Below are 25,355 nucleotides of genomic sequence, written 5' to 3' on the forward strand. Positions count from 1 at the left end.
TCCTAGTTCCACCTGGTATAAACATGCGGTCTCTATTTGGATACATTATCTAGGTGATGACATCTGATCACAAGCCTTTGCATTTATACTGGTTACAGTACCTTGAGTAACTGAAAATCAATATGGCTGGCAGAATCTTCAACAAACATGGCTGCATTTAGACCAACCTCAACCCTGCATGAGAAACGCGGCCTCCTCATTCATTTGAATGAGGCCAGGCCAACAACACGGTGAAGATGCCAGTGAAGAGGGCTCCAACAAAAAAAACACTGGATTGTCAGCAAAAAATGTTGAGCCTGGCTGAAGTTTTTGTGAGACTGCAACATGATATCTGCCAAGGTGATGCGATGGCCAATCATATCTGTGATGTTATCTGTTACTGGAACTGGACTCACTGGATTATATTTAATTCAATTTCATGCTTCACTGGGACCCTTGCTCTGTTTTAACACAGGTCTGTTTTTGGTCTAAATGCCCTCTAACTGATGCTGCTTCAAGGGGTCTAGTCATGTTTCCTTTGCAGCAGAAGAGCTCATCTGATCTGTACCTTAAGGACTGACATCTTGAGATAGGAAAGGCGAAGACGTGAGGTTTTAAGTCCCTTGGTTTTTTAACAGCTGTACCATTAGCTGTTGAACTGAGCTGGAATTCAATACATACATTTAAAAGTGTAATCTTCAGGCTGTCTGTTGGCATTTTTTGCTGCCATATTATTTTTATTACTGGTGTGAAATTAATCTTTGGATAGGTATGGTCACAAAGGATCCACCCACTTGAGCCTTTGTTGCCCAGGAAAAGACAGCCACATTTCTCTGGAGCTTTCAAAATGGGACAGCCTAGTCATGCTGCTGTGACGCAATTGGTCTTCAAATGCAGCCTCTGAGGGATGTGGCCCCTAAGCTGAGACAAGCAGTAGTCTGGCCTTTCTAAATGTGGCCTCTCCGATCCAAAAGCATTCAATTTACACTGTGTGCTTTGTGTCTTCACACTTTACATCATTTTGTTTTTTCTGATCCAGACACAAATCACATATTAATACCAGGTGAATGGGTTGTAAGGGTGCAAACAGCCTGAGATTAGAGTAATGACTAATGTTGTAAATTGGAAACAAGTGTTCTAGTTGGTTACTGTCACAGAGTGTGAAGATAGGGGAGTTGGTAGCTAGATACTCTACACTCTACGGTGAACTCAAAAAAGGGAACAAGGACAGGAGGAACATGGATTCCAGTGATGAGAGGATGCAGGTGATTTATAATAGATAAGTGGTATGCACCATGGTTTGGTCAACTGTGCTTGTGCTTCTGGAAATTTTGTCCACTGTCTTGTCCACAAGGCGTGAACCTGAACTGCAAAATATTTGGAAAATGTGATTGTTTCCATTACATTTTGCATAATTTGTCATGGACAACTGCTATGTAGAGTGGCAATGGAAGCTGCCATTATGAAAATGGAAATGGTGTATCGGGTGGTTGGAATGGTTCAATGAAGAGTGCGAATGCCATAGGTGGGAATGAAAGCAAAGCTTGAAATAAAAGATAAATTATCTTGAACCAAACCTTGGAATCACATATGTGTGAGAAGAAGCCTGTACTTTCATGTATCAAGCCTGATGGAGAGATAATTGCCCAGTTTAGCTTCTGGCTCTTCAGCAAGTCTAGACATCCTGAGCACAAAGTGTCAGGGGGGAACTGTAAAAGTGAATTCCGCTGATGTGAGTGCTGTGTATCATGACAGTAAATTGTTGTAGAGCTGAACTGGGTTTTAGTTAGTCTGCACTTTATGGTATGCAACACGAATGTGAAGGACTGAAGTAGCTTTGCAACATCAGTATGTCAGTATATATCAGAATGTTTTGTCAGAGTGCAGGCGTTAAAGGAGACATCTGGTCAACTGCAAAAAAAAAAAAAAAGATTGTACTGCAGTAGCTGGACACTCCTGACGTATAAAAGGCTATACCTTCTAGAACCACAAGGTAAACATTGTGGTGTTGGGAAGAATAGAAGATGGGTTGAGGGGAGCGTGTAGGAAACTAACAAGGAAGCTGGGAAGAACTACTCTAGCTGGATGGTGATGAGATGCTTGTAGGAGTTAGGTGAATGCATGAACTTTTTGGATGAGAGGTGAAACATCTTCAGGAACTTCAAGCAAGTTCAGTTGCCTTTGTAAAACTCTAAGAGATATGTCTTTAAGAGTTCACTCAAGATTAGCTACAGTCTAGTCTCTTATAGCATGTAAGATTATTTAGACTTTGGATAGAACAGCTGAAGATCAGTAGTGGATAACCTTCTGCAATGAACATGTACCAACAATGTACAGAACTCCAGGCCTACAAGCAGTTGGTGTAGGATATATTTTCAAGGAACTGCTGGTTGGATTATTGATTCTGCTTGAGACTGCTGTTGCAGTATATGCACCGCATAGTGCAGGAGGGTGTGGTAGAAACTTTAACTGCTATCTGTTTACTTAATAAATATGGTAGGAGTCATTGCCTCAGATGAAGATGAGTTTGAAAATCTCGGGGTCTCAATAACAAGTGAATCTAAGATGGAACCTAAAATCAAATGACAGACTGACACTGCAAATGTGGAGACTGTCATGGTAAAAAAGAAAACTTGTGAGAGTGGTTGGGCTCACCCTTAGACATTGAGTAAAGAACTCAGGTAGTGGCCTGTAACTCAGAGTAGAACCACTAACCCTTTGCATTACAAAAACCCCAGGGCAGACCCTGATCACACTGGTGGGATTCCATGTCCCACCTGGATGAATGAATGGATGGATGGATGGATTGATGGAGGTGACTACAGTAATATTTTGTCAGGATACAATCATAGAAATAAATGATTTCATATCTGTAGCTACAACAGTTGTGGACATTGGCCTGGTTACCAATGGAACACTGTAACTGCATTGCAATAGATGGGAGCACAACCTAAAGCTCCATAAAAGCACTTTCAGGTTTAATAACTCTTAAAAGCCCTAACCTGTTATTACTCCAGTGCCAGTTCTGCCCAACCATCAGATTTTAATGTGATTCCTTGTTATCCATGTACTAAATCCTACGTGGTCCAGACTCCATGGTCCGCAGTGTGGATGATATGGACTCTATTGGGTATTTGGTGGAATGTTATCACAGCACTCGTAATTTAAGGTATTCATTACTTTATCTTGAAACTCAGATCAAAAATGGACAGAGTTATGCTTCAAGGCTGGTGGTGTCTTGTGTCTACTCCACTGAGTGGACACAAGGAAGTGAAATAGCACTTAAGTAATGTCATGCTACTGAATCAGTTTAGTTGTGAACCTTGCATTTCGCTCTCCAGGTGTCTTCAAATTCCTAAGTTACTTCCTCTGTCCATGGATAAGTGAGATTTGAGGACTTTTTTTCTGGGAAAAGCTCCCTGCATATATAAGAACATCTTTGCTTTTGAACATTCATGACCAAAATCCAAAGCAATCTTTGCACCTTTATAAACACAAATACTGAATGTGTGTCTATGAGGGCTGGCTGGTGTTGACTTTCACTTTTAAAGGCCAATTCCTTTGACAGTACAAAATCAAGTAAAATAGGAAAAGGAACAAAATAGTAAACAAACAAAAAATAAAACAAGCAAAGTCTCTCACATACAATAATGTTGAACTAGTTATATGTTGATATTTATTTGTGTTTGGGTTAATGAAACTGCACAAGGAAAGGGAAATGATGAGACTCAGTGTGATATCATGAGAGAGATGGCAAGATGGGATGTGGCAGTAGACCTGTCAAATGCTCACACACACACAAACAAACACACAAATACACAGACACACATGTACACACAAACAGAGGTAAAAGGAGGACAGGGAGAAGAAGGAAGTCCGAAGAAATATTTGAGAACATGCACCTCTATTTTACGACCTTCTACCACGGTGCCATGTAATTTCTCTCGGGCCCTGTCGGCGTCCATGCTATGCTCGAACGTTACGAACCCAAAACCCTGCATACAGGACAGAGAGAGGCAAAAACAACATGCACATTATTTTGTACACATTACATTCAACATTATAGTGAACAGTGGCTTGTGTCAATGTCCAATAATATTACACAGATTTGGAAAGTAATAAAGTCACTGAGGAAAGGAAACCGACTCTTCACAAAACCCTACCCCAGGAACTGTTGCTTGGCCTGTCAAGCTTTCCATTCTAGCATGACACATCAGCAGTGGCAATTAAAGAGGCAACCTCTAAGATTTTCTCTTAAATAAGTGTCTCTTAAGTCGCTAGCTATCATTGAATGAGGTAACAGAATGGTGACAGAGCCTGTGATCCATTGATGAAGTGAAACAGTTTTATGAACTGGGTACATGAGTCGCTGACACACAGAGCTCTATTTAAAGGTCCAAAGCACATGGTCTGCAGCTCATGGCACAAGTGCATTTAGGGCGTGTCTACATCACTTTTGCTATTGTAACAACACAAAATCTGGTCACTGTGCAAGGTGCATGGTTCAAACAGGTTGTATTTAGTCTCTCAATTAATCATGGGACTGTTTTGGGTATAACATGCCATAAACCAATCGGAGAGCCATCTCCCATTCCCTTTAAAAGCCAGGCATGCTTGGACCTTGGCAGATTGCCATTATAATTGGACAGTGCTTCACAGAATGAGATTCTATTTGTGGTGAGTTGATCACATGTTGTGACTGACCAGTGAGTCCAGCCCTAACACACACACACAGCAGCTCTGTGCCCCGAGGGCCAAAGAAGGGCAGAGTGAATCTGTGCTCTGCCCACAACTCTGCAAAGAAGCAACGGGACAAGTCATAATGTTAAAATCTTTTATATTATATGATGACAATTGTGAATAAACGTTTGGTTTGTTGTGAAACTTCAAAATTTAGGTGATAAATGGGAAACACTGAGGAGGATTTACCAGGTATTTAAAAAGAATGCTTCTCTGTAGAGCCTCATGCATCATGGATGCCACTAACAATGCTCCAACCATCTGAGGATGTATTCTAATGTTCCACTTGACTTATCCTAACATCTGAAGTACATTTTCAGCACACTCTGCTTGTGCGTAGCAGGCACGTTGTGCGCCCACCTATGTAGATGAATTTTACTCTCTTGATGATCCACGCTTACCATAACAGTGAAAGACTGAGCCACTGACTTCAGACCAGGTTTTAGTTGGTCAATTGTGCAATCACTTTGGGGTGGGAAAATGACAACTGTGTCCGTCTGAAACTTGAAAAGACACTTGGGTTGCGCTTTGCACCAGGTGGAGGAGAGGACCCAATGTTTGTGTGGTTCAAAAACAAACCTGCAGTTACCATGTATGGCCACAGGTATTGCCAAAGATAATGAAATGGAAATCTTTGAGATTGCTACTTATTAAATAAGCATACACACTCCACATTGGACACAGACATGGATGTGTGCGTAGTCCTATGATTACTTCACTGGATAATTGTTTATGCAGATTTCAGACAGAGGTGGACAAAGGCAGGCTTGAAATCCTCAATGGTAAAGGTACATTTTTCTGGCTCGAACTTCACTCTGTGAGCTCGTTGAAAGGCTTGGAGTCCAAAAGTCTGAAACCACGTTAGCAGACTAAGAAACTGTTGTACAAGGCAAAACATCGAGTTTGGCAAGGGTTCTTAAGGGTGCTAAAGTTAGCAAGGACTTATCTCCCATATTTTATTCACATGACCTGTGACCCCACAAAAATAATGTAGCCTATATAGCTACTTATGTGCTCTGTGGTACTGGAAGTAATGCAACATCACTACTGTAGGAAGTGAGATGCGAATGGCAGTGGCTTATAATAGAGCAGACCTATATTTCATTTAACCATTCCAGTTTTGCTCTTACCGGAGCCCAGTGTACCACAACACTGCACTGTCGTGTTCAGAAAGCGAAAGCTTGACAGGCCTGTTGCACATAGTTGCTGCTAAGCTATGATTGGACAGTTGTTGTGTGGGGGTGAACTGAATTGAATTCACAAAGAACATCAAATAATTAAATTAACTGAGCAAGAAAATATTATATTATATATACATTTTTATTGTGAACAGTGAACAAATTGCAAAACTGTCTGTAAGACATTTTATTCACAAGTGTTAGTCACTGGAGTTGGAGCCTTCTGCTGTCCCATTATATTCAGGCCTCAAGGGTTAATAACATGGTTCAATAATAAATGTCTGCTTTTGTAGCAGCGGTTTATGACAATTGCAAACAGTGTAGTTAGACATAAATCATTTACTGGAATGTTCCCATATTGCAAGGTGGTACAGCAAATAGATTCCTCTGATGAAGTCATTACAGAAGAAATTAAACCCCCCAAAAGAGTGAAGTGAAAATGCACTTCTTTATGGCATGGTATCAGCAGTAAGAAAAGAAAACTAACACTAAGTTATAATAGGAAGCACAATACATCAGCCAAACCTAAGAAGTCATAAACAGCAAATAGACTTATCTTAAACGTCTCAGAGGAAATTTAAAAGGTGCCTCATCTGTGATGAACAATAGTCTGGCTCAGTGTACGGATGTTGTTCCACAGAGGACGTTTCAATATACCCGTATTGATCAGCTATGACTCTCTGGCTTGTTAATGTGAAAACTTTTTTTCTATTCTTGATTAACTTTGAACATCAATCTACAGCATTTTCATCAATATCAACATCTTATTGTTCTCAATAATGTGATTTATCACTGAGTGTATCATTGGCTGCAGATATCTCGCTGTGCTACAGCTTAGTGTTTTGTTGTAACATTAAAATAATAGGCCTCCTCAATAACACAGCCTTGTACTTGTGTTGTCATGGACTTGTGAAAGTCATCAGACATGGACCAAACACAATCCAAATTCAACAGCTGCGTTTAGCCAAATGTACTGAAGTCCAGATGTTGTCATTTTTCCCAGTGAGTGGATGCTTTGAGACCTGCCTGATGAAGATACATGGTGGAGGGCAGCCAAATACACACAAATGGTCTAACGTTTGTTCAGTGAATGTTACTGTGTCCATCAAATTCGTTTAGGTTTTGTTTTAGATGAGAGATTAACAATTTAGATTTCAAATACAGAGTCTATTTATTTGTATCAGCAGGGCAGGGCTGGTTGGTTATCTCAGGAGCTGGACCTCCAGCTGAAAGTCTGCTGTGTGATGTGAACTCTGGCTGTACTGTACAGCTGTGCTGAGGTGAACACTGAGTGTACTGTGTCCTCCTCCTCCTCAGAGTTCATCATTCAAGTTCGAACTCGGAACACAACTTTAAACTTTGCAGCCACTGTAGTGAGAGAGGCCTGACGTATTTTCTGGACCCAGTAATCGATCGGTTATGCTGATCCAGTAGTGAGGCTTTAAACAAACACAGAAAAGCAGAGAACAGAAACACTGTGTACCTTTGAACCGCGCTCATTGAAGATGATTTCCACATCTAAGATTTTGCCAAATTGCTGTGAAGAAATGAAGAAAAACAGAAATGCTGAGTCATTCATTCTTAAATCTCTTGACAATGTTTTCTTTGTCATCAATTCAGCAGGAAATTAAAAACACAATTGTTTCTACTTTTTTTTTTTACCCAGACTTTTTCAGATCTCGTCGTACTTACACCGAACATTTGCCTGAGGTCGGGGTCTCTGAACCTGAAGGGGATGTTGGAGACATGAAGTCTCTTGGGCTGGGCCTTGCTGTCTGTGCTTTCAGGTACGCTCTGTGTTGGCGGTTGACTGTCCGTCTGCGCCGCATCATCTGTCTGCTGGAAAACACAACCAAGGACACAAATGAAAAATGTACAAAGGCTCCTCCAGCAATCAAGACTCTTCTAACATATAGCTGTGACCACAAAAGCATCTGGATTTTTTTCTGTATTATACTATATTACAATATATGTCACAGTCTGTGTGATACCACACAGTTTTCTTGTGTTTATTCAGGGATTCGCCAGAATTCATACCCCCCCAGTTGCCCTCCCACCACTGCAGTGTTCATATTCAACCAGCACCTTGTTTCCAAGACCTCAAGGTGGAAATGACTCTGACTACGTAGCTGGTTCACGTTTTCCCAACAGTAGCAGTCGCATCACTGCTTCAATATGTCATTAAACCGTAGATGGGACACTCTTTTAAACAGAGTGTGGTCAGAGCAAAGAGCTGATGGAAGAGAAGACAGAGCCCCTCCCTCCCCTGTGTGCTCTCTGTGCTACTGTCAGTGGAGCATCAGCTGAGAGAGTTTCCAGTCTTCAGCATTTGAGCCTTGACAGTGAGGACACTGGAAAGAGAAAGTAAAGTAAACACACCGTGGGAGAGTCACGTCCACTCAGTTTGGTAACCTCACCATAGTCACACAGATGTCCACATGAACATGCAGACGGATTCTAAATCATAAACACTATGTTAGAAAGAAAGTTCTGGACATTAAAATATGTCTGAGCACTGAATGATGTCATAGACGCCGCCTTGTCCATCACAGTGGTGATACTGATGATCCTGAAGTGCTGACGTCTCTGCACAGCTCTCCTGCAGTCAGTCAGTCTGGTTTGTGGCAGATATGTTGTGATCATTTACCAATGATCTCCTCATAGCCTCAGACAATGGACTTGTCTCTGTACTTGTCCTGCTAGATCTTAGTGCTGCATTTGACAAAATCTATCATAAGATTCTATTACAGAGACTAGAGCATATGGTCGGCATTAAAGGAACCGCACTAAGTTGGTTTAAGTCATATCTGTCAGATAGACTCCAGTTTGTTCATGTTAATAATGACTCTTCTATCATCACTACAGTCAGTCATGGAGTTCCACAAGGTTCTGTGCTTGGGACCAATACTTTTCACTCTATATATGCTTCCTCTAGGAAACATTATTAGGAGGCACCAGATAAATTTTCATTGTTACACAGATGACACCCAGCTGTACTTATCCATGAAGCCAGGTGAGACTAACCAGGTAGCCAAGCTTCAGGTGTGTCTTAAAGACATAAAAATCTGGATGACCAGTAATTTCTTACTCTTAAACTCAGACAAAACTGAAGTTATTGTAATTGGCCCAAAACACCTCAGAGATACACTATGTGATAATATACTGACTCTGGATGACATCACCTTGGCCTCCAGTGCTACAGTCAGAAACCTTGGTGTCATTTTTGACCAGGACTTGTCCTTTACTTCACATATAAAGCAAGTCTCTAGGACAGCCTTCTTCCACCTGCGCAATATTGCAAAAATCAGACCCATTCTGTGTCTAAAGGATGCTGAAAAACTAGTTCATGCATTTGTTACCTCAAGACTGGACTACTGTAACTCTTTATTGTCAGGATGTCCCAAAAATTCAGGAAAAAGCCTCCAATTGATCCAAAATGCGGCAGCAGGAGTACTGACAGGAACTAGGAAACGAGATCACATCTCTCCTGTGTTAGCTTCTCTGCATTGGCTCCCTGTAAAATCCAGGATAGAATTTAAAATCCTCCTCCTCACCTACAAAGCCATTAATGGTCAGGCACCATCGTACCTTGGAGAGCTTATAGTTCCCTATTTTCCCAGTAGGACACTTCGCTCTCTAAATGCAGGTCAACTTGTGGTTCCCAGAGTTTGTAAGAGTAGAATGGGGGGCAGAGCCTTCAGCTATCAGGCTCCTCTCCTGTGGAACCAGCTCCCAGTGTGGGTTCGGGAGGCAGACACCCTCTCTACCTTTAAGATCAGGCTTCAAACTGTCCTGTTTAGTAAAGCTTATAGTTAGGGCTGGCTCGGGTATGTCCTGACCCATCCCTTAGTTATGCCGGAGGAGAGGAAAACGTGCCGGTGCGCTTGCGCGTCTCCGCCGGCGCGCACTCCGCACACCTCTCCCAGGTATCTTTCTCTCCAACGTGCGTTCACTGCCCAACAAACTGGATGAACTTCAGCTACTGGTGCAGAAGAACAGAGACTTTTCTTCATCTGCCGTCCTGTGCTTCACGGAGACGTGGCTGTGTGGATCGATTCCGAACTCTGCGCTGGAGCTGGCCGGCTTCCAACTCTTCAGAGCGGATCGCGACACAGAGCTGTCCGGCAAAACCAAAGGTGGAGGAATCTGCTTTTATGCAAACAGTGGCTGGTGCAAAGACGTGACAGTGATCCTGCAGCACTGTTCTCCTGACCTGGAGACTTTCATCATAAACTGCAGGCCCTTCTACTCCCCCCGTGAGTTCACCTCAATCATCCTGGTCGGTGTTTACATCCCACCACAGGCCAACGTGCAGGAGGCACAGCGGGCGCTCGCCGACCAGATACTGTGTGTGGAGCAGACCAACCCGGACTCCGTAGTTATTGTCCTTGGTGACTTTAACAAAGGGAACCTCAGTCATGAACTGCCCAAATACAGACAGTTTGTTAATTGCCCGACCAGAGAGGGGAACACTCTGGACCACTGTTACACCACAATCAGTGGTGCTTATCCCGCCGTCCCCCGGGCTGCACTGGGCCACTCTGACCATGTCATGGTCCACCTGATTCCCACATACAGGCAGAAACTAAAACTGTGTAAACCTGTTGCGAGGACATCAAAGCAGTGGAGCAGTGAAGCCATAGAGGATCTGCGGGCATGTTTGGACTGCACTGACTGGGAAGTGTTCAGGACTGCTTCCAACAGTCTGGATGAGTTCACAGAGGCTGTGACGTCATACATCAGCTTCTGTGAGGACTGCTGTATCCCATCACGCACCAGGGTGAGTTATAACAATGACAAACCCTGGTTCACAGCTAAGCTCAGTCAGCTCAGGAGGCAAAAGGAGGAAGCTTTCAGGAGTGGGGACAGGGACAAGTTTAAAGAGTCCAAGTACAGGTTTAGCAAGGCGGTGAGAGAAGCTAAACGACTGTACTCTGAGAAACTTCAGCTCCAGTTCTCAGCCAATGACTCTGCTTCTGTCTGGAAAGGGCTCAGAAAGATCACAAACTACAAACCTAAACCCCCCCACTCCATTAATGACTTCCATCTGGCCAACGATCTGAATGAGTTCTACTGCCGCTTTGAAAGACAGTGGGACAAGCCTGACACTAACCTCCACATCAGAGCCACATCAGAACCCTCCTCCTCCTCTACCAAAGGAACGTCTCTCTCTATCCTGGAGAGAGATGTCAACAGGCTTTTTAAGAAGCAGAACCCCCGCAAAGCAGCCGGTCCTGACTCTGTCTCTCCATCATCCCTGAAGCACTGTGCTGATCAGCTGTCTCCAGTGTTCACAGACATCTTCAACACCTCACTGGAGACCTGCCACGTGCCAGCCTGCTTCAAATCCTCCACCATCATCCCTGTCCCCAAAAAACAAAGGCCCACAGGACTAAATGACTATAGACCCATTGCCCTGACCTCTGTGGTCATGAAATCATTTGAGCGTCTTGTCCTGTCCCACCTCAAATCCATCACTGACCCACTCCTGGACCCCCTGCAGTTCGCCTACAGAGCCAACAGGTCCGTAGACGACGCCGTCAACATGGCTCTCCACTTCATCCTCCAGCACCTGGACTCCTCAGGGACCTATGCCAGGATCCTGTTTGTGGACTTCAGCTCTGCCTTCAACACCATCATCCCGGCTCTGCTGCAGGACAAGCTCTCCCAGCTGAGCGTGCCTGACTCCACCTGCAGGTGGATCACCGACTTCCTGTCTGACAGGAGGCAGCACGTGAAGCTAGGAAAGCACGTGTCTGACTCCCAGACCATCAGCACTGGATCCCCGCAAGGCTGCGTTCTTTCTCCTCTGCTCTTCTCCCTGTACACCAACACCTGCACCTCCAGCCATCAGTCTGTCAAGCTCCTGAAGTTTGCAGACGACACCACTCTCATTGGACTCATCTCTGATGGCGATGAGTCTGCCTACAGGTGGGAGACTGAGCGTCTGGTGACCTGGTGCAGGCAGAACAACCTAGAGCTAAACGCTCTGAAGACAGTGGAAATGATAGTGGACTTCAGGAAGAGCCCAGCCCCACCCACCCCCATCACCCTGTGCGACTCCCCCGTGGCTACCGTGGAGCATTTTCGCTTCTTGGGAACCACCATCACACAGGATCTCAAATGGGAGCTAAACATCAGCTCCCTCATCAAAAAAGCTCAGCAGAGGATGTATTTCCTGAGGCAATTGAAGAAGTTCAACCTGCCAAGGACTATGATGGTGAACTTCTACACCTCCATCATTGAGTCCATCCTCACCTCCTCCATCACCATCTGGTACGCTGCTGCCACGGAGAGGGACAATAACAGACTGCAGCGTATCATCCACTCTGCTGAGAAGGTGATTGGCTGCAATCTTCCGTCCCTCCAGGACCTGTACACCTCAAGGACTCTGAGGCGTGCAGGGAAGATTGTAGCTGACTCCTCCCACCCTGGACACAAACTCTTTGAGACACTCCCCTCTGGCAGGAGGCTGCGGTCCTTCAGGACCAAAACCTCTCGCCACAAAAATAGCTTCTTCCCATCTGCTATTAGCCTCATCAACAAGGCTAGAGAGCCCCACTGTTGCTGATCAATTGCACCAATCACCAGAAAAAATTCCTTGTATGTGAAAACATACTTGGCAATAAAACTGATTCTGATTCTGATTCTGATTCTGATTCTGATGCTGCTATAGAGCTAGACTGCTGGGGGATTCCCATGATTCACTGGGCGCTCTCTCTCTATTTCTGTCTCTCTCCCCCTCTCTCTCTCAATGACTTCATGCCATTAACTTTGTATTTTTTCTCTCCCGTAGTTTGTGCTTCTCCTCTCTCTCCCTCTCTCTGTCCTCATTCTGCAGGTCTCTCTGCCTCTGGAGCAGCAGGATTCAGATCCACCACTACTCATCATTACTATTAACCACTGTTATCTGTCATTATTATTGATAACACCATTACCTACACACACACTCTCTCTCTCTCTTCTCTCCTCTCTCCTCCCCCCACCCCCTCTTTTTATCTCCTCCTAAACCCAACCGGTCGAGGCAGACGGCCGCCCACCCTGAGCCCAGTTCTGTTGGAGGTTTCTTCCTGTTAAAAGGGAGTTTTTCCTCCCCCCTGTCGCCAAGCGCTTGCTTGTTGTGGGAACTGTTGGGTTTTTTCTCTGTAACAAAGTAAGGTCTTGACCTTACCCTGTAAAGTGCCTTGAGATAATGTATATTATGATTTGGTGCTATACAAATAAAATTGAATTGAATTGAATTGTGAGTGAGAACGGCTGTGAAACACAAGAGAGAATTCAACAGTCTCCTGTTACACTGTAAGTGTGTCTGTGTGTGTGCGTTACACAAACTGTTTGTGTTTCTCTCTCCAGGCTTGAATTTATGGAGAAGTCGTGATGATAAGTTAATAATCCTGTACAGTGACAGGGGAGGGAGGTGGCTACAACCCAGTTCACTCACAGCCCCAACAACGAGCCTCAAGAGATAACGAATAAATCTAACCTGATCTGGAATCTGATCTGGTGAAAAAGGTGACCAGTGTGTAACATTCCTGACTGTGTTTGGGGTGGGGGCTTTTCTGGTGTTTATGTTGAGTAATAAATGTGAGCATGAGAACTGCTGCCATACTCACATGTAACACACTAAAATCATGATCCTACAACAAAGACACTGTTCTCCATTCTTCCCTTGTTCTGTTTCCTGTTCACAAACAGTCCCAGGCTCCAGGCCAGCTAAAAATACAGCCTGCATGTGTGTGTGTGTGTGTGTGTGTGTGTGTGTTTGTGTGTGTGTGTGTGTGTGTGTGTGTTTGTGTGGGTGTGTGAGCTTGAAAAGAAGCAGCAGCATAAGGCCAGCAGACTGCAAGTCTTCCACGCAACGCCTAGGTATATACAGGCACATATGGAAAGGAGTGTACACACACAGCAGCGACCGCCATCTGTGCAGAGTCGGTGGCGACATCCGCCTACATGAGCGGCGGAGGACTAAAACAAACAAACAGCGAGACAAAGCATCTCATCTCATCTCTCCCTTTTGGCATCAGAAACTGATATGAGGTGAGGCCAGGCTGAGTGCAGAGTCGTTTCAGACATACTGGAGATATCAAACAGAGATGATTGCCAACATCAGGTTCTCAGAGAGGGAGAGAAGATAATGAAATGTAACCTGGAGAGAAAATGTAGTGAAGAGGCTGGCTGTAAAAAACATCTAACATCAGTCTTTATCCTACAACCTGCTCAGAAACAGATCAAGAACACTGCATTAAAAGCATCTTTAATGCAGTGTTCTTTACATACTGCATGAATCTATTAACTCACTATACAGACCACACAACAGACCCAGCTCTGGAAATCCACAGTGAATGGACCCTGTGTTCATTTCTTCTTGTCAAATGCTGAGATTGTTCTCACTTTTCTCCAGTTCAGGGGCTGAAACTGTTTGTTACAGTGGCTTCAGAGTTGAGGCCACAGGATCATTAAAATCAGATGGGTTCGTTCTGTAGGAGGAGAAACTCATACTAATCTGACCAGTAAATTATGGTGGTTCATCTTCTGGGGAGCATGAACCTTTTTTTCCCCCACACTTTGTCCCCCCAACCAGTCCTCCAACCTGAAGCTTCCCACAACCTGAACCCTCCTACAACCTGAACCAGTCCTCCAACCTGAACCAGTCCTCCAACCTGAAGCTTCCCACAACCTGAACCCCCCTACAACCTGAACCAGTCCTCCAACCTGAACCAGTCCTCCAACCTGAACCTTCCTACAACCTGAACCACCAGTGGCAGAACTACCTTTGTTGCCATGGTTACTATAATAATGGCCATGGCTTAGTCAGGTTTAGGAAAAGATGGTGATTTGGGTTAAAATAAGTACTTCCTCAACATTAGACAATCTTTGTTGTCATGGTTACAATAATAACAATGAACAGTCATGGAAAATAGAAACAACATAAACTGCTACTTTCACATGGGAATCGAACACCACTCTCCTGTGTCATATTCATCCATCCACCCCAACCTCCTCCTGACGTGGACTTTGTCGCTCTATAAACTACATCACCGCACTTTTCCCTTTGCTCCTGTCATCATTACTACGACCACTACCAACAAAACCTCACTATGGGTCATAATAACCTGTTGACAGCAAGCCTATGGGCTCTTTTGTTACAGCAGGCTGCCATAGTAATTATCACGCTGCAGTACATCTGGATGGAAATATACGATGCACTTTGACGCACTATAAATGACGTGGGTTTCTTTGCAAGTTTACAAAGATCAAATTCCCCCCCCCCCCCCCCCCCCCCCCCCACACACACACACACACACAGCAGGGGGCTTACAGTGACGTTGAGCTTGCTCTATAAACTCTCCGACCAGATGAGGTCATTCTTCCTGGATACACACACGGTGCACACACGTCTCATGCTACTTAGAGAGGCAGAGAGATTCCCACCTCCAGTCACAAAATATCCATCCATCCAAAAGTCTGTCCATTCACAGCATTTTGTAATTTGTTTTAAGCTTTTTCCGATACTGGATTCACTTTCTCTAAACACTTGCAGCGAGCACAGTGGTATTATACCCACCACCAAGTCCATAAATATCTACACCACACTACGCAAATTCCTAAATGCCTTATATAAACTGTTACATCCACTGTTATGGAGTCCCAGAAGTGACAGTTTCACTTACAGGCTATTAGATGAGTCAGTATATTAGACAGAACAAAGTAAATCAATAAATGGATTGTAAATAAATAGCTTTGAATTTTTACTTTTCCAACAGAAATTTGCAAAATGATAAAATGATAATATTGGCATATTATAATAATATTTAATCATATTATTACAATATGAAACCACTAATGGGGATTAACAAAAACATTGAATTATCACCAAACCTCCTGTTTTTTTGTATTAATTATTATTTTGCTTTGGTGTGTTTAGTAGTTATCAAGTAAATTAAATGATTGATTAAAGTAAAAAATTGATTTACATTAACATGTGGTTAGTTATAGCCAAAACTGCAATAGTGCCGTTTTCAAATTACAAGAAATAGGATTTTATTTCGGTTATAACTCAAGTTATGATGAATGTCTTGCAAAGCTGACAGAGGTGAAATGTTGATTCATCAACAGTATCGATGAAGAATCTAGCCCTAGCTTGTTGCATCATGTTATTCTCAGTAATCAGGAGAACCAGGTCCTGGTCAGCTGATTGACCTGCAGTTTCCAGCTAGTGTTAAAGATGCAGGATTAAGTGCAAAGGCCTTAAGCACATCATAAGATCACCCGTCCAAGTTGATTTTATGTTTTAAAAAACTAATAAAATGATTCTTCATAAAGTCACTAATTATAGCAGAGTCTTCCAGTTAGGCTCCAGGGCTGGGTGCTCAGGCTGTGAAGTTGCTTGTCCTGTCAGTCAGTGAAACTAACACTGCAGCCGACATTTACACTTGCCAATCATGTGGCAACAGTGCATAAACACCTGCAGATACTGGCCAGGAGCTTCAGTTAACGTTCAAACATCACAATGAGGAAAAACGTGACTCAGTGACTCTGACTGTGAGATGCTTGTTGGTGGCAGACAATGGTCTGAGTGTTTCTGAAGCTGCTGATCTCAACAGTCTCTAGAGTTTTTCCTCAGAATGGAGCCAACAACAGAACCATCCAGTGAGTAGCAGCTCCGTGTTAACAAGAGAGGTCAGAGGTCAGAGGTCAGACGAGAATGGACAGACTGGTTGGAGCTGACAGACAGGCTACGGTCACTCAGATAACCACTCTGTAAACTGTGCTGAGCAGAAAAACTTCAGAGTGAACAACATGTCAACCTGGAGGTGGATGGACTACAACACAGAGACCACGTCAGAGTCCACTTCCTGTCACCAAGACCAGAAACCTGAGGCTGCAGTGGACACAGGCTCACCAACACTGGACAGGTGAAGACCTGGTCTGATGGATCTGGATCTGCTGAGGCAGCAGATGTAGGGTCAGAGTCTGGAGGTGGTGGTTGTGTGATGGTGTGGGGTTGTTTTCTGGACTCACTTTGGGTCTTAACACCAATCAATCCTGGTCTGAATGTCTCAGTCTGTCTGATTGTTGCTGCTGACCATGTTCATCCTTCATGGCCTAGTTCACCATCTTCTAATGGCTACGTCCTGCAGGATAATGCTCCATGACACAAACTGGTTTCATCAACATGATACTGAGTCCAGTTCAGTCTCAGACCTGGATCCAGTAGACCTCCTTTGGGATGTGGTAGAACAGGAGATTGGCAGCATGAATGTGACACAGTCATGTCAACATGGACCAGAGTCTCAGAGGAAAGTTTCAACATCTGGAGGATCCATGACATGAAGGACTGAGGAGTTACCCAGTGTTCATGTGGTGTTCCTAATAAGAATTAATCTTAATAAGAATCTTCAGTCAGCCCTACTCTCCTGGTATTTTGGGGCTGAAATTCAATTCTGGAGCAAAGAACTGAAGCATACTGGAGTGAGAGAAACAGTCCCAGACTCAGAGAGCACATAGCTGAAAAAAAAAAAAACGAGGACGAGAGGAGAGAGTAAAATAGTGAGAGGAAGGTTTGGTGATGTGGGGGAAGGAGTGCAGCAGACAGACCTGATGAGACTTCCAGATGTACAGTATGCCTTCTCTCACTGCCAACGTGCTTTTGTTGTCTCACTCTTTCCTCTGCTAGGATAACTTGGCGGTTGCACCCAGCACATGAACAAGACCTGCATTTCTGATAAAGCAGATCATGAAAGTTTTCAATGAGGAAGAACTGGAACTGTGATATTCCTGCTCTAAAACCCAGAGTCCTAAGTGCCCCCCCTTCACTTTTACATATTCAGGTTGATTTTCTTACTAAAATCTCTCTAATTGGTGTTGTCTCATTGTCCAGTCATCATAGTGCAGATGATAGAAGACAGGGGGGCCAAAAATGCTGATATTTTATTTTGAGTTGTCTTAAATACCTGGTAAGGTGCTTTACCTCAACTTCACCAAATATCTTTTGAGAACCTTTAAAAATGGCTAAGTCTAAATCATAATATGGAAACATAAAACTTTGTCAGCAGCTCTCAAAAAATACAAACTTTTAGATACTGAAAATATCCACATATCCAAGTAAATAATATAATCCTATAATATAAGAATATCCTATAAACTTAATTCAGTGAAAAGCAGGTAAGTAAGATAATAAATGAACAAGGGAGTTTTGACTTGTGGTGGGGATTAGTTTTGGTGTCTACAGATGAACTTGGCAATCAGCATCTTCTCAATGTTGTTTTCAGTCCATCTACAGTGTGTCAGCAGCATGGTGCAGCAGGAGAAAGGTCTCTCTACATCCACTGAGGTAGCAGGGAGGTGGAGGTTGTGGTGCAGTTCCTCAGCTGACACGTAGAGAAGGGCAGTTATGGTTTGGACATAATCAGCAAAGCTCTTTTGACTCCCAGTCACCTTTGCTGGATCAAACACTGGAAGGAATTTACAGAGCTCCATGCAGGGGTGCCTTTCCATCTCAGCCTGTAGCTTTGCAGAGCATTTAGCCATGGCCTCATGGAAAAGCTGAGAGCAGGCAACAGACTCCGCCTCATCCAGTGCAGAGGTCGTCCAAGTCTCCATGGATGGTGGCAGAGGGGAGTTTGGATGTGTGTTGCAGTTTGGTGTGTTCTTAGGTCCCGAACAACCGTGGAAAAGAGTGGTAAGGTGGGTATAAAGTCATGTAAAATGTCAAGGTTCTCTCTTACACCATCAATCCAGCAGAAAGAGGAACTGGTTATTTTAGGGGGATTATGATAACCTGTAGAACTGGCTTCCTTGGTTTGATGCTTGAAGGACTTCAGATACTCCAGCACTGTCTGCTTTCACCAAGTGCTGACACACTCCTCCAGCCACATAAAAGTCATTGGAGAACTCATTCACCCAAACCCTCCATGTTCACCAATGGCAGCTCCTCAGTTCCTCAGCACTAAATCAAATTTTTATTCTATTCTATTTTCTTGTTAACTACCAACTTTGATCCTAAAGTTAACACAATATCTTAATATTTCATATTAGAGATAGTGTAGAAAAACGATTTGAACATTATTTCTTAAGTGATTTAGTAATTGGAGTGTACCTGTGACTGAAATACAGATTAAACTATACTGTATTCTACTGTTGTTTAATATTTTATAGTCCAGGTTTCCCTGCCATGGATTGATCTTAATTTTAAATATATTCCATGTGTGAAATGAGTTTCAAAGTCCAATTGAGAAAGAAAAAGAAGATTATGCATTTTTTGCGGTGCCAAGGAAACACAATATCACTATGCAAAATAATATCCATCTTTATGACACTTAAAGCCAGTGGTGTTATAAATATTTATGAAAATGAACAGAGTTATAAATCCAGAGACCAAATGACTGGCAGGATTTTTGTTGCCTGCAAGGCTGCACTTGTACATGCAGCATTAAAAATCATTTGAATTCTATTAGAACAGTAACTCAACTAGATTTACCACCTCACGGTTTCACGTCTCTGCCGAGCAGTCAAGTTGCAGTCACGGTCAAAGTCTCTCCTTCTGTTCCTGAGCTTCAGTGACTAATAATGGCCAGAGGTGTTTTTGCAGAACCTTATAATGTCACAGTGAAGTTGACCTTGGACTTTTTGGATATAAAATGTCATCACCTCATCATTTTATTCTATTAGACATTTGTGTTAAATTGTATGTATGTATGTATGAATGAGTTATGGCCAAACACATGCGTATTGAGGTCACTGTGACCTCAACCTTTGAGCACCAAATTCTAATCACTTCATGCTTGAGTCAAAGTGAACGATTGTGCCAAATTTGAAGAAATTCCCTTCAGGCATTCCTGAGAATGTGTTTGCAAGAATGGGTCAGACGGATGGTAACCCCAAAACCCAGAGCCTGTGGTCATGACTGTCACAGCAGGGAGGCTTAAAAATGGCCCAAGAGATCACTGGCAACACTAGAAAATAACAGTATATGTTCTGCTTTCTAGTCTAGACAAAAACTCAGCTGAGGGGACAGTAAGAGCCAGTAAGGTGGAGTTCACCATCACCTGAATCTGCATTGACAGGTTGATCTGCCTTTTAAATGGTAATCCTTGCATAATAAGATAAACACTGATTTTAAATGGGACATATTTCAAAGGTTGGTTGGTTTGCATGCCCTCATAAGTGAGCAAGTAGTAAAGCATGAGACAACCATGAGCTGAGCAGCTACTGTTACTGACTATGAAAACCTGAGACATCTGTGAATCAAGCAAACATTCACCATATCGGCACACCAAGACACACATTTGAAGAAGAGGAATTTATACGACTTGAAAGAACTGAGAATTGTACAATTATGACAATTGTGAAATTTGAAATTGAAAGTAGTATTTTAAAGAAACGTTGGGCTTTTCACGCCAAAGAGTATGAGGTTTTTAGGAACCATAAATCTGTGGTCCTATATCAACATCTGCTTGCACTTAAGGTGTCCACTTGGGGAGGTTCCACATTAACCTGTTTGGTGTGGCTTAAACAAACTGTGGTACACTTGCTCACTTGGTATGTTTGGTTTGGCCTGGTGTAAAAGTTGTCAATCAAATACTGGTGAGGACCAAACCTCAAGACCTGAAATTCTTTCCGTATCCAACTGGACTCAGTTTGTTTGTGGTGTGAAAGCAGAGTAGTCCAACCAAAGGATTTTGTGATGGAAGATATGTGAATTTAGCCTGTATTTAAAAGTTAAGCTGCCATTGAAGCCATGTGATGATCATGAACTGTCAAAAATTGATTATTTGCTAACCAACCATTATGCCACTTAAAGGTATTGATTATTTTTTTGTCCCGAGGTCTTGACTAACTGAACCCCAGACTAACTGACTAACTGAAACCCAGCTATTCACAATTTACACACAAACACAAGCTTCTGCCATAATGCCTTACTGTGGCTGTGCCGGTGACCGTCTGACTGCCGGAGTCTGACCCGCCCTGCTCATTGTGGCTCTGCGAGGACTGGTACATGTTGAGTGGATGCTCACTGACAGAGGCCTGGACCCCGGTGTAGTCCTGTGGTGCTGCTGGGTGCTGGTGTGGATGTGGGTGGGAGTGTGGATGCGGATGGGGGTGTGAAGCTGTGAACTCAGCTGGAATGCCGTTCTGGGGAGGGGGGGCGAACTGGGCTGATGGGTAAGCCTGAGCCATGGATGGGTCCGGGGGTGCCGCTGTGTCCTGGTTACCCTGTATAAACAGATAGATGCAATTTTCAATCACTTGACTGTTCCATCCATATACATCTCACCTTCCTGATTTTCTTTTTATTGTATTACCAACAAGGCAGCGTTGGGTGGTTGGCCACTTTGGTCCAGATTGAAATATCACCACAATTGGATGAATGAACACTGAATTTTGAACAGATATTTGTCATCCCCAGAGGACGAATCACAATGATCTCCTGACTTTTTGGCACTACGAACATTTTTCAGTCACAGTGAAATGTTTTGACAACTACTAGATGAACTGCCATACTATCAGTCCTAGATGATGTATCCCACTGACTTTTCATTTTGGTCCGAATTCCTGCTTTTTACCACATACCTGCAAAACTAATGACAACTTTTCTTTTGTGTTTGCATGATGGTGAACATGGTAAACTCACCTGTACCAAACATCAACATGCTAACATTAGAGTGGTGCAGTCCAGTCTCACAGAGCTGCTACTGTGGCTTGCAGACATATGGGTGGTGACATAGGTCCAACACTTTGTTCTTTCCTACTGGTTTGATTACATTGAAATTTGGAAGGAATATTATTGGTCCACAGATGATGGTCTTTCAGTGACACTATTTAGCCAAAAGTTCTACCTGACTGCAATTTGCTCAATGACAAGCCACTGTATTCTGTTTTCTGTGGATGTAATGATCCCCAGAGAACAAATTCCTGCTGTCATTGTTGCCCCCTTGACCTGTTTGGGAGTGTCAGCAAGGATATCATCACAATCCAATAATAAGACTGTCATGAAATGTCTGGACACATTTATGCTACGTAGAGGTTGAAATTTTTTTCCATTTTGGACATATGGTGAGTTTTCCTTTGGCAAAACCTTCAGACAAATGTTACAACTGATGCACATTCCTGTAGCTGCCAAGACTTAAGGAACATCACACCGTTTTTCATTACAACCAGTACTTGTGGACTGAATACTGAAGCCATGTGTTATTGCTAGTCATTTGACATCTTTTTTTATTCACAGAATCAGAATAAAACAAAGATGACGGGAAACCATCTTAAGTAAACAGCTGTTAATGCTAATATTAGCTATGTAGCAATAGCAGAACTTACAAATAGTTCCTTCAATAGATTTATACAAAGGACAACACTATGTTTACTGTGCAGAGGAAAAAACACAAGAATGGCTGCTAATGTACAATGAATTTGTATTTGAATGTGCATAAAATGTCTCAGCTGAGTGAAGCTGAGAGGCACAAAAAATGGTGGAAACATTTTTGAGGAAAGAAAGTGAATGTGCTCCTAAAACACTTAGTGTAGTGAGTAAGTATGTGTGTGTGTGTGTGTGTGTGTGTGTGAGAGAAGCTACTCCTGTGGGACATTTATATCTCAGAGAGAGAGAGAGGGAAAGAGAGAGAGAGGGAGAGAGAGAGAGAGAAAGAGAGAGAGGTGCAGCCATATGCAGGAAAAAGAAACGGGGGGGGGGGGTGTGTGCAGACAGTGAGTCTTGGCTAAATGCTCTGCTGTGTAATGAGAACCACATTTAGAAGGCTGAAATATGCTTTACGTGGCAAAGTGCTGCACACACATGCAGACGCACGCACGCACGCACGCACACACACACACACACACACACAGGCAACTCAAGGAGTACAATTTAAATTCAGAATAAGTGCACAGAGAGAGAAGGATTTCACTCCTTCAGAATAAAACATCTCTCTCAGTTTCCATGTGTTCATATTTCGTGATCTATTTCTCCGTTTCTCAAAAGAAAATACTGTATTAGAGTGAAACGTGTCTCTTGTTTTTAATCCTAAATGACTTTGCCGCACCTCCATCGACTGACTATCTATCCATCTCGCTTCTGAGAACACCATGAAATGTATTGATAACATAAATACTGACTTCACTTCCATGAGAGATTGTACTGTGGCATTTTGTTTAGTCAGCATTCTCCATGAAAGCTATCAGTGGCTTTACTGATGGACCTTGTTTAGTACAACCTGGGCTTTACATCAATCAGTGCTGACAACACTGCACTCACCAAAGTAATGACTGTGATCTTGGAATTTGGCAACATCACTAAAAATAGGTTAAAGTGGTCAGAAAACACAAGCAGCAGTATGATCACACAGGTCATAAACCAGCCCTCACTGCTCAGGAAAACTGTGTGCACACAACTAACAGTAAGTACGGAGGGTAAAAGTTAAAGCAGGAAGTGAGTGTGTAAACCGTGATGGATGTTTACAACACCTTTGTATTTCTAACCTGGGTCCATCCACTGGTGGCTCTTGTCTCTTTTCCCGTCTGACTTATTCCAGGTGATGTCACCGTTCCCAGGTCTCAGCTGTTACCTTGTTGAGTACAGTGTTAAACTCCATTTCTTATAAACCGCAGGTTTTCCCTCAGGTAAAGTTAAAACATTTGGTTCAAACATTTGGAACTACTGACTCTGCATCCTGGCATTACACACACTTTTTGTCATGCCTATAATGCATGATAATATAATGCATGCAAAGCACCAAGGAGCACCAAAATACAATTGTAATGAACAACACCAAGATTATTACACGCATATATCAATTATATATTTCCAGTATATTTTTACAGTCTATGTTTAAACTGTGAACAAAAAACTGCAGAAAAAATGCTTTAAAGAAATAATTTAACATATTTGGAAAATACTCAGATTAACCTATTTTCTGAGAGTGAAATCCGGAGTTTAACCCTATAATGCCAAATGCATCAAATTTGATACAAGCATTTCTGAGACCTATTGCATCACCTTATGGCAAAAACTTCACTCAAAACCCACTTGTATCCAATCTGATACTTGTCTTCCAACCCCTGGTGGATACCTTAATAAAAAATAATTTTTTGTAATTTTTTTTTTCAAATTTTGTGAAAGGGCCAAATAAAGGTTCCAGATTCAAGAAATCTGAATTTTCTGTCCATTATTTCTGGGGTCAGGCATTACAGGGTTAAACATGTAGTGGACAAGGTTAGTTTAGCTTAAGTTTAGCTAAAGACTAGAAGCTGTTGGAAAACTACCCAGAAAAAAAAAAAAAAAAACACAACACAAATTTTTCTTCTTGTTTGTGTCATCCTTTCTTGAACTGTAAAGACAAACAACAATTTGTGGTTGCAGGGAGTTACACACTGGAACATAGACCGAAATCTGTGACTGTCACTGACTGAATCTGGCAACATGCACTGAGACCAGAGGTATGGGCGGAGGGATACGCTGTCACACACTGACAACAAAAAGTTCGCGCACAGCTACAGGTTAAAAAGACAGATAGTTGAGATGTTCCTCAGGGTATTTCTTTCACTTGTTTGAATATAGACACATATTTAATTATTTAAAAAGTTGTTTTGCCCCTACACTACGGATGTTTGTGATTTCTGTCTTCATGCTTTTATGTTTTCTCTGACATTCTGTCAATCCTACACCGTGATCCTGAAGAAACCTTAATCCAGTTTAGCTGCATTGTTTTATAGCTTAAATTCAAACTTCAAACTACACAGCAAAATATATTTTATAATTCCCTTTCGATTCCAATCTGGCATAGTTCTGAATGCTCTTACTGTCAGGAAAAGATCAACAACTCCTCCAACCTGAACAACCATCAGGTCGTTCGTTCCTGTGTCTCCTGAAATACTGCAGCAGGAGGTCCAGAGCTCAGTTGCTGTGGTTATAATAATAAACACATGGAGTGTACCGACAGTGGCATACTGCACTTTTGTCGCCATGGTTACCATAATAACGGTCATGGCTTGATTAGGTTTAGGAAAAGATGGTGATTTAGGTTCAAGTAAATACTTCCTCAACATTAGACAATCTTTGTTGTCATGGTTACAATAATAACAACGAACGGTCATGGATAATAGAAACAACATAAACTGCTCCTGTCACATGGGAATCGAACACGGCTCTCCTGTGTCATATTCATCCATCCACCCCAACCTCCTCCTGACGTGGACTTTGTCGCTCTATAAACTACGTCACCGCACTTTTCCCTTTGCTCCTGTCATCATTACTACAACCACTAGATGTCGCCTAGCAACAGAACCTAACTATATGGGTCATGATAACCTGCTGACAGAAGAACCATGGGCTCATTCTTTTTACAGTTGTTATAATTAAAAGAACATTGATTGTTGTTAGGAAAAGAACTATTGTTGTTGTTCTTTTTCTAACATGAGACAAAGGAAGTGAGCATCTTCATCCTGGAAGTCATCTGTAGGTTTATT

General features: G+C 42.7%; 1 protein-coding gene across 7 annotated transcripts in view; it reads right to left on the bottom strand.

Annotated features, from left to right (window-relative positions):
• Positions 1–25,355, bottom strand: part of rbfox1 (RNA binding fox-1 homolog 1) — a 309,086-nt gene that overhangs the window by 41,841 nt on the left and 241,890 nt on the right. For 6 of the 7 annotated variants that reach the window (XR_011694044.1, XR_011694045.1, XM_071501337.1 and 3 more), the window contains 4 exons: positions 20,820–21,113; positions 7,590–7,736; positions 7,381–7,434; positions 3,882–3,974 (listed from right to left, as the gene is read on the bottom strand). Coding sequence is in view for 5 of the 7 variants with exons in the window: in XM_071501337.1 (XP_071357438.1) it covers positions 3,882–3,974; positions 7,381–7,434; positions 7,590–7,736; positions 20,820–21,113 (588 nt within the window). In the remaining 2 variants the exon portion in view is untranslated. The remainder of the gene's footprint in view (positions 1–3,881; positions 3,975–7,380; positions 7,435–7,589; positions 7,737–20,819; positions 21,114–25,355) is intronic. The other variant, XM_071501335.1, reaches the window with a different exon arrangement.

The sequence above is a fragment of the Trachinotus anak genome, unplaced genomic scaffold (assembly GCF_046630095.1).
Source record: "Trachinotus anak isolate AG129_WGS33_773 ecotype Australia unplaced genomic scaffold, CSIRO_AGI_Tana_v1 ptg000017l, whole genome shotgun sequence".
NCBI classification, from domain to species: Eukaryota; Metazoa; Chordata; class Actinopteri; order Carangiformes; family Carangidae; genus Trachinotus; species Trachinotus anak.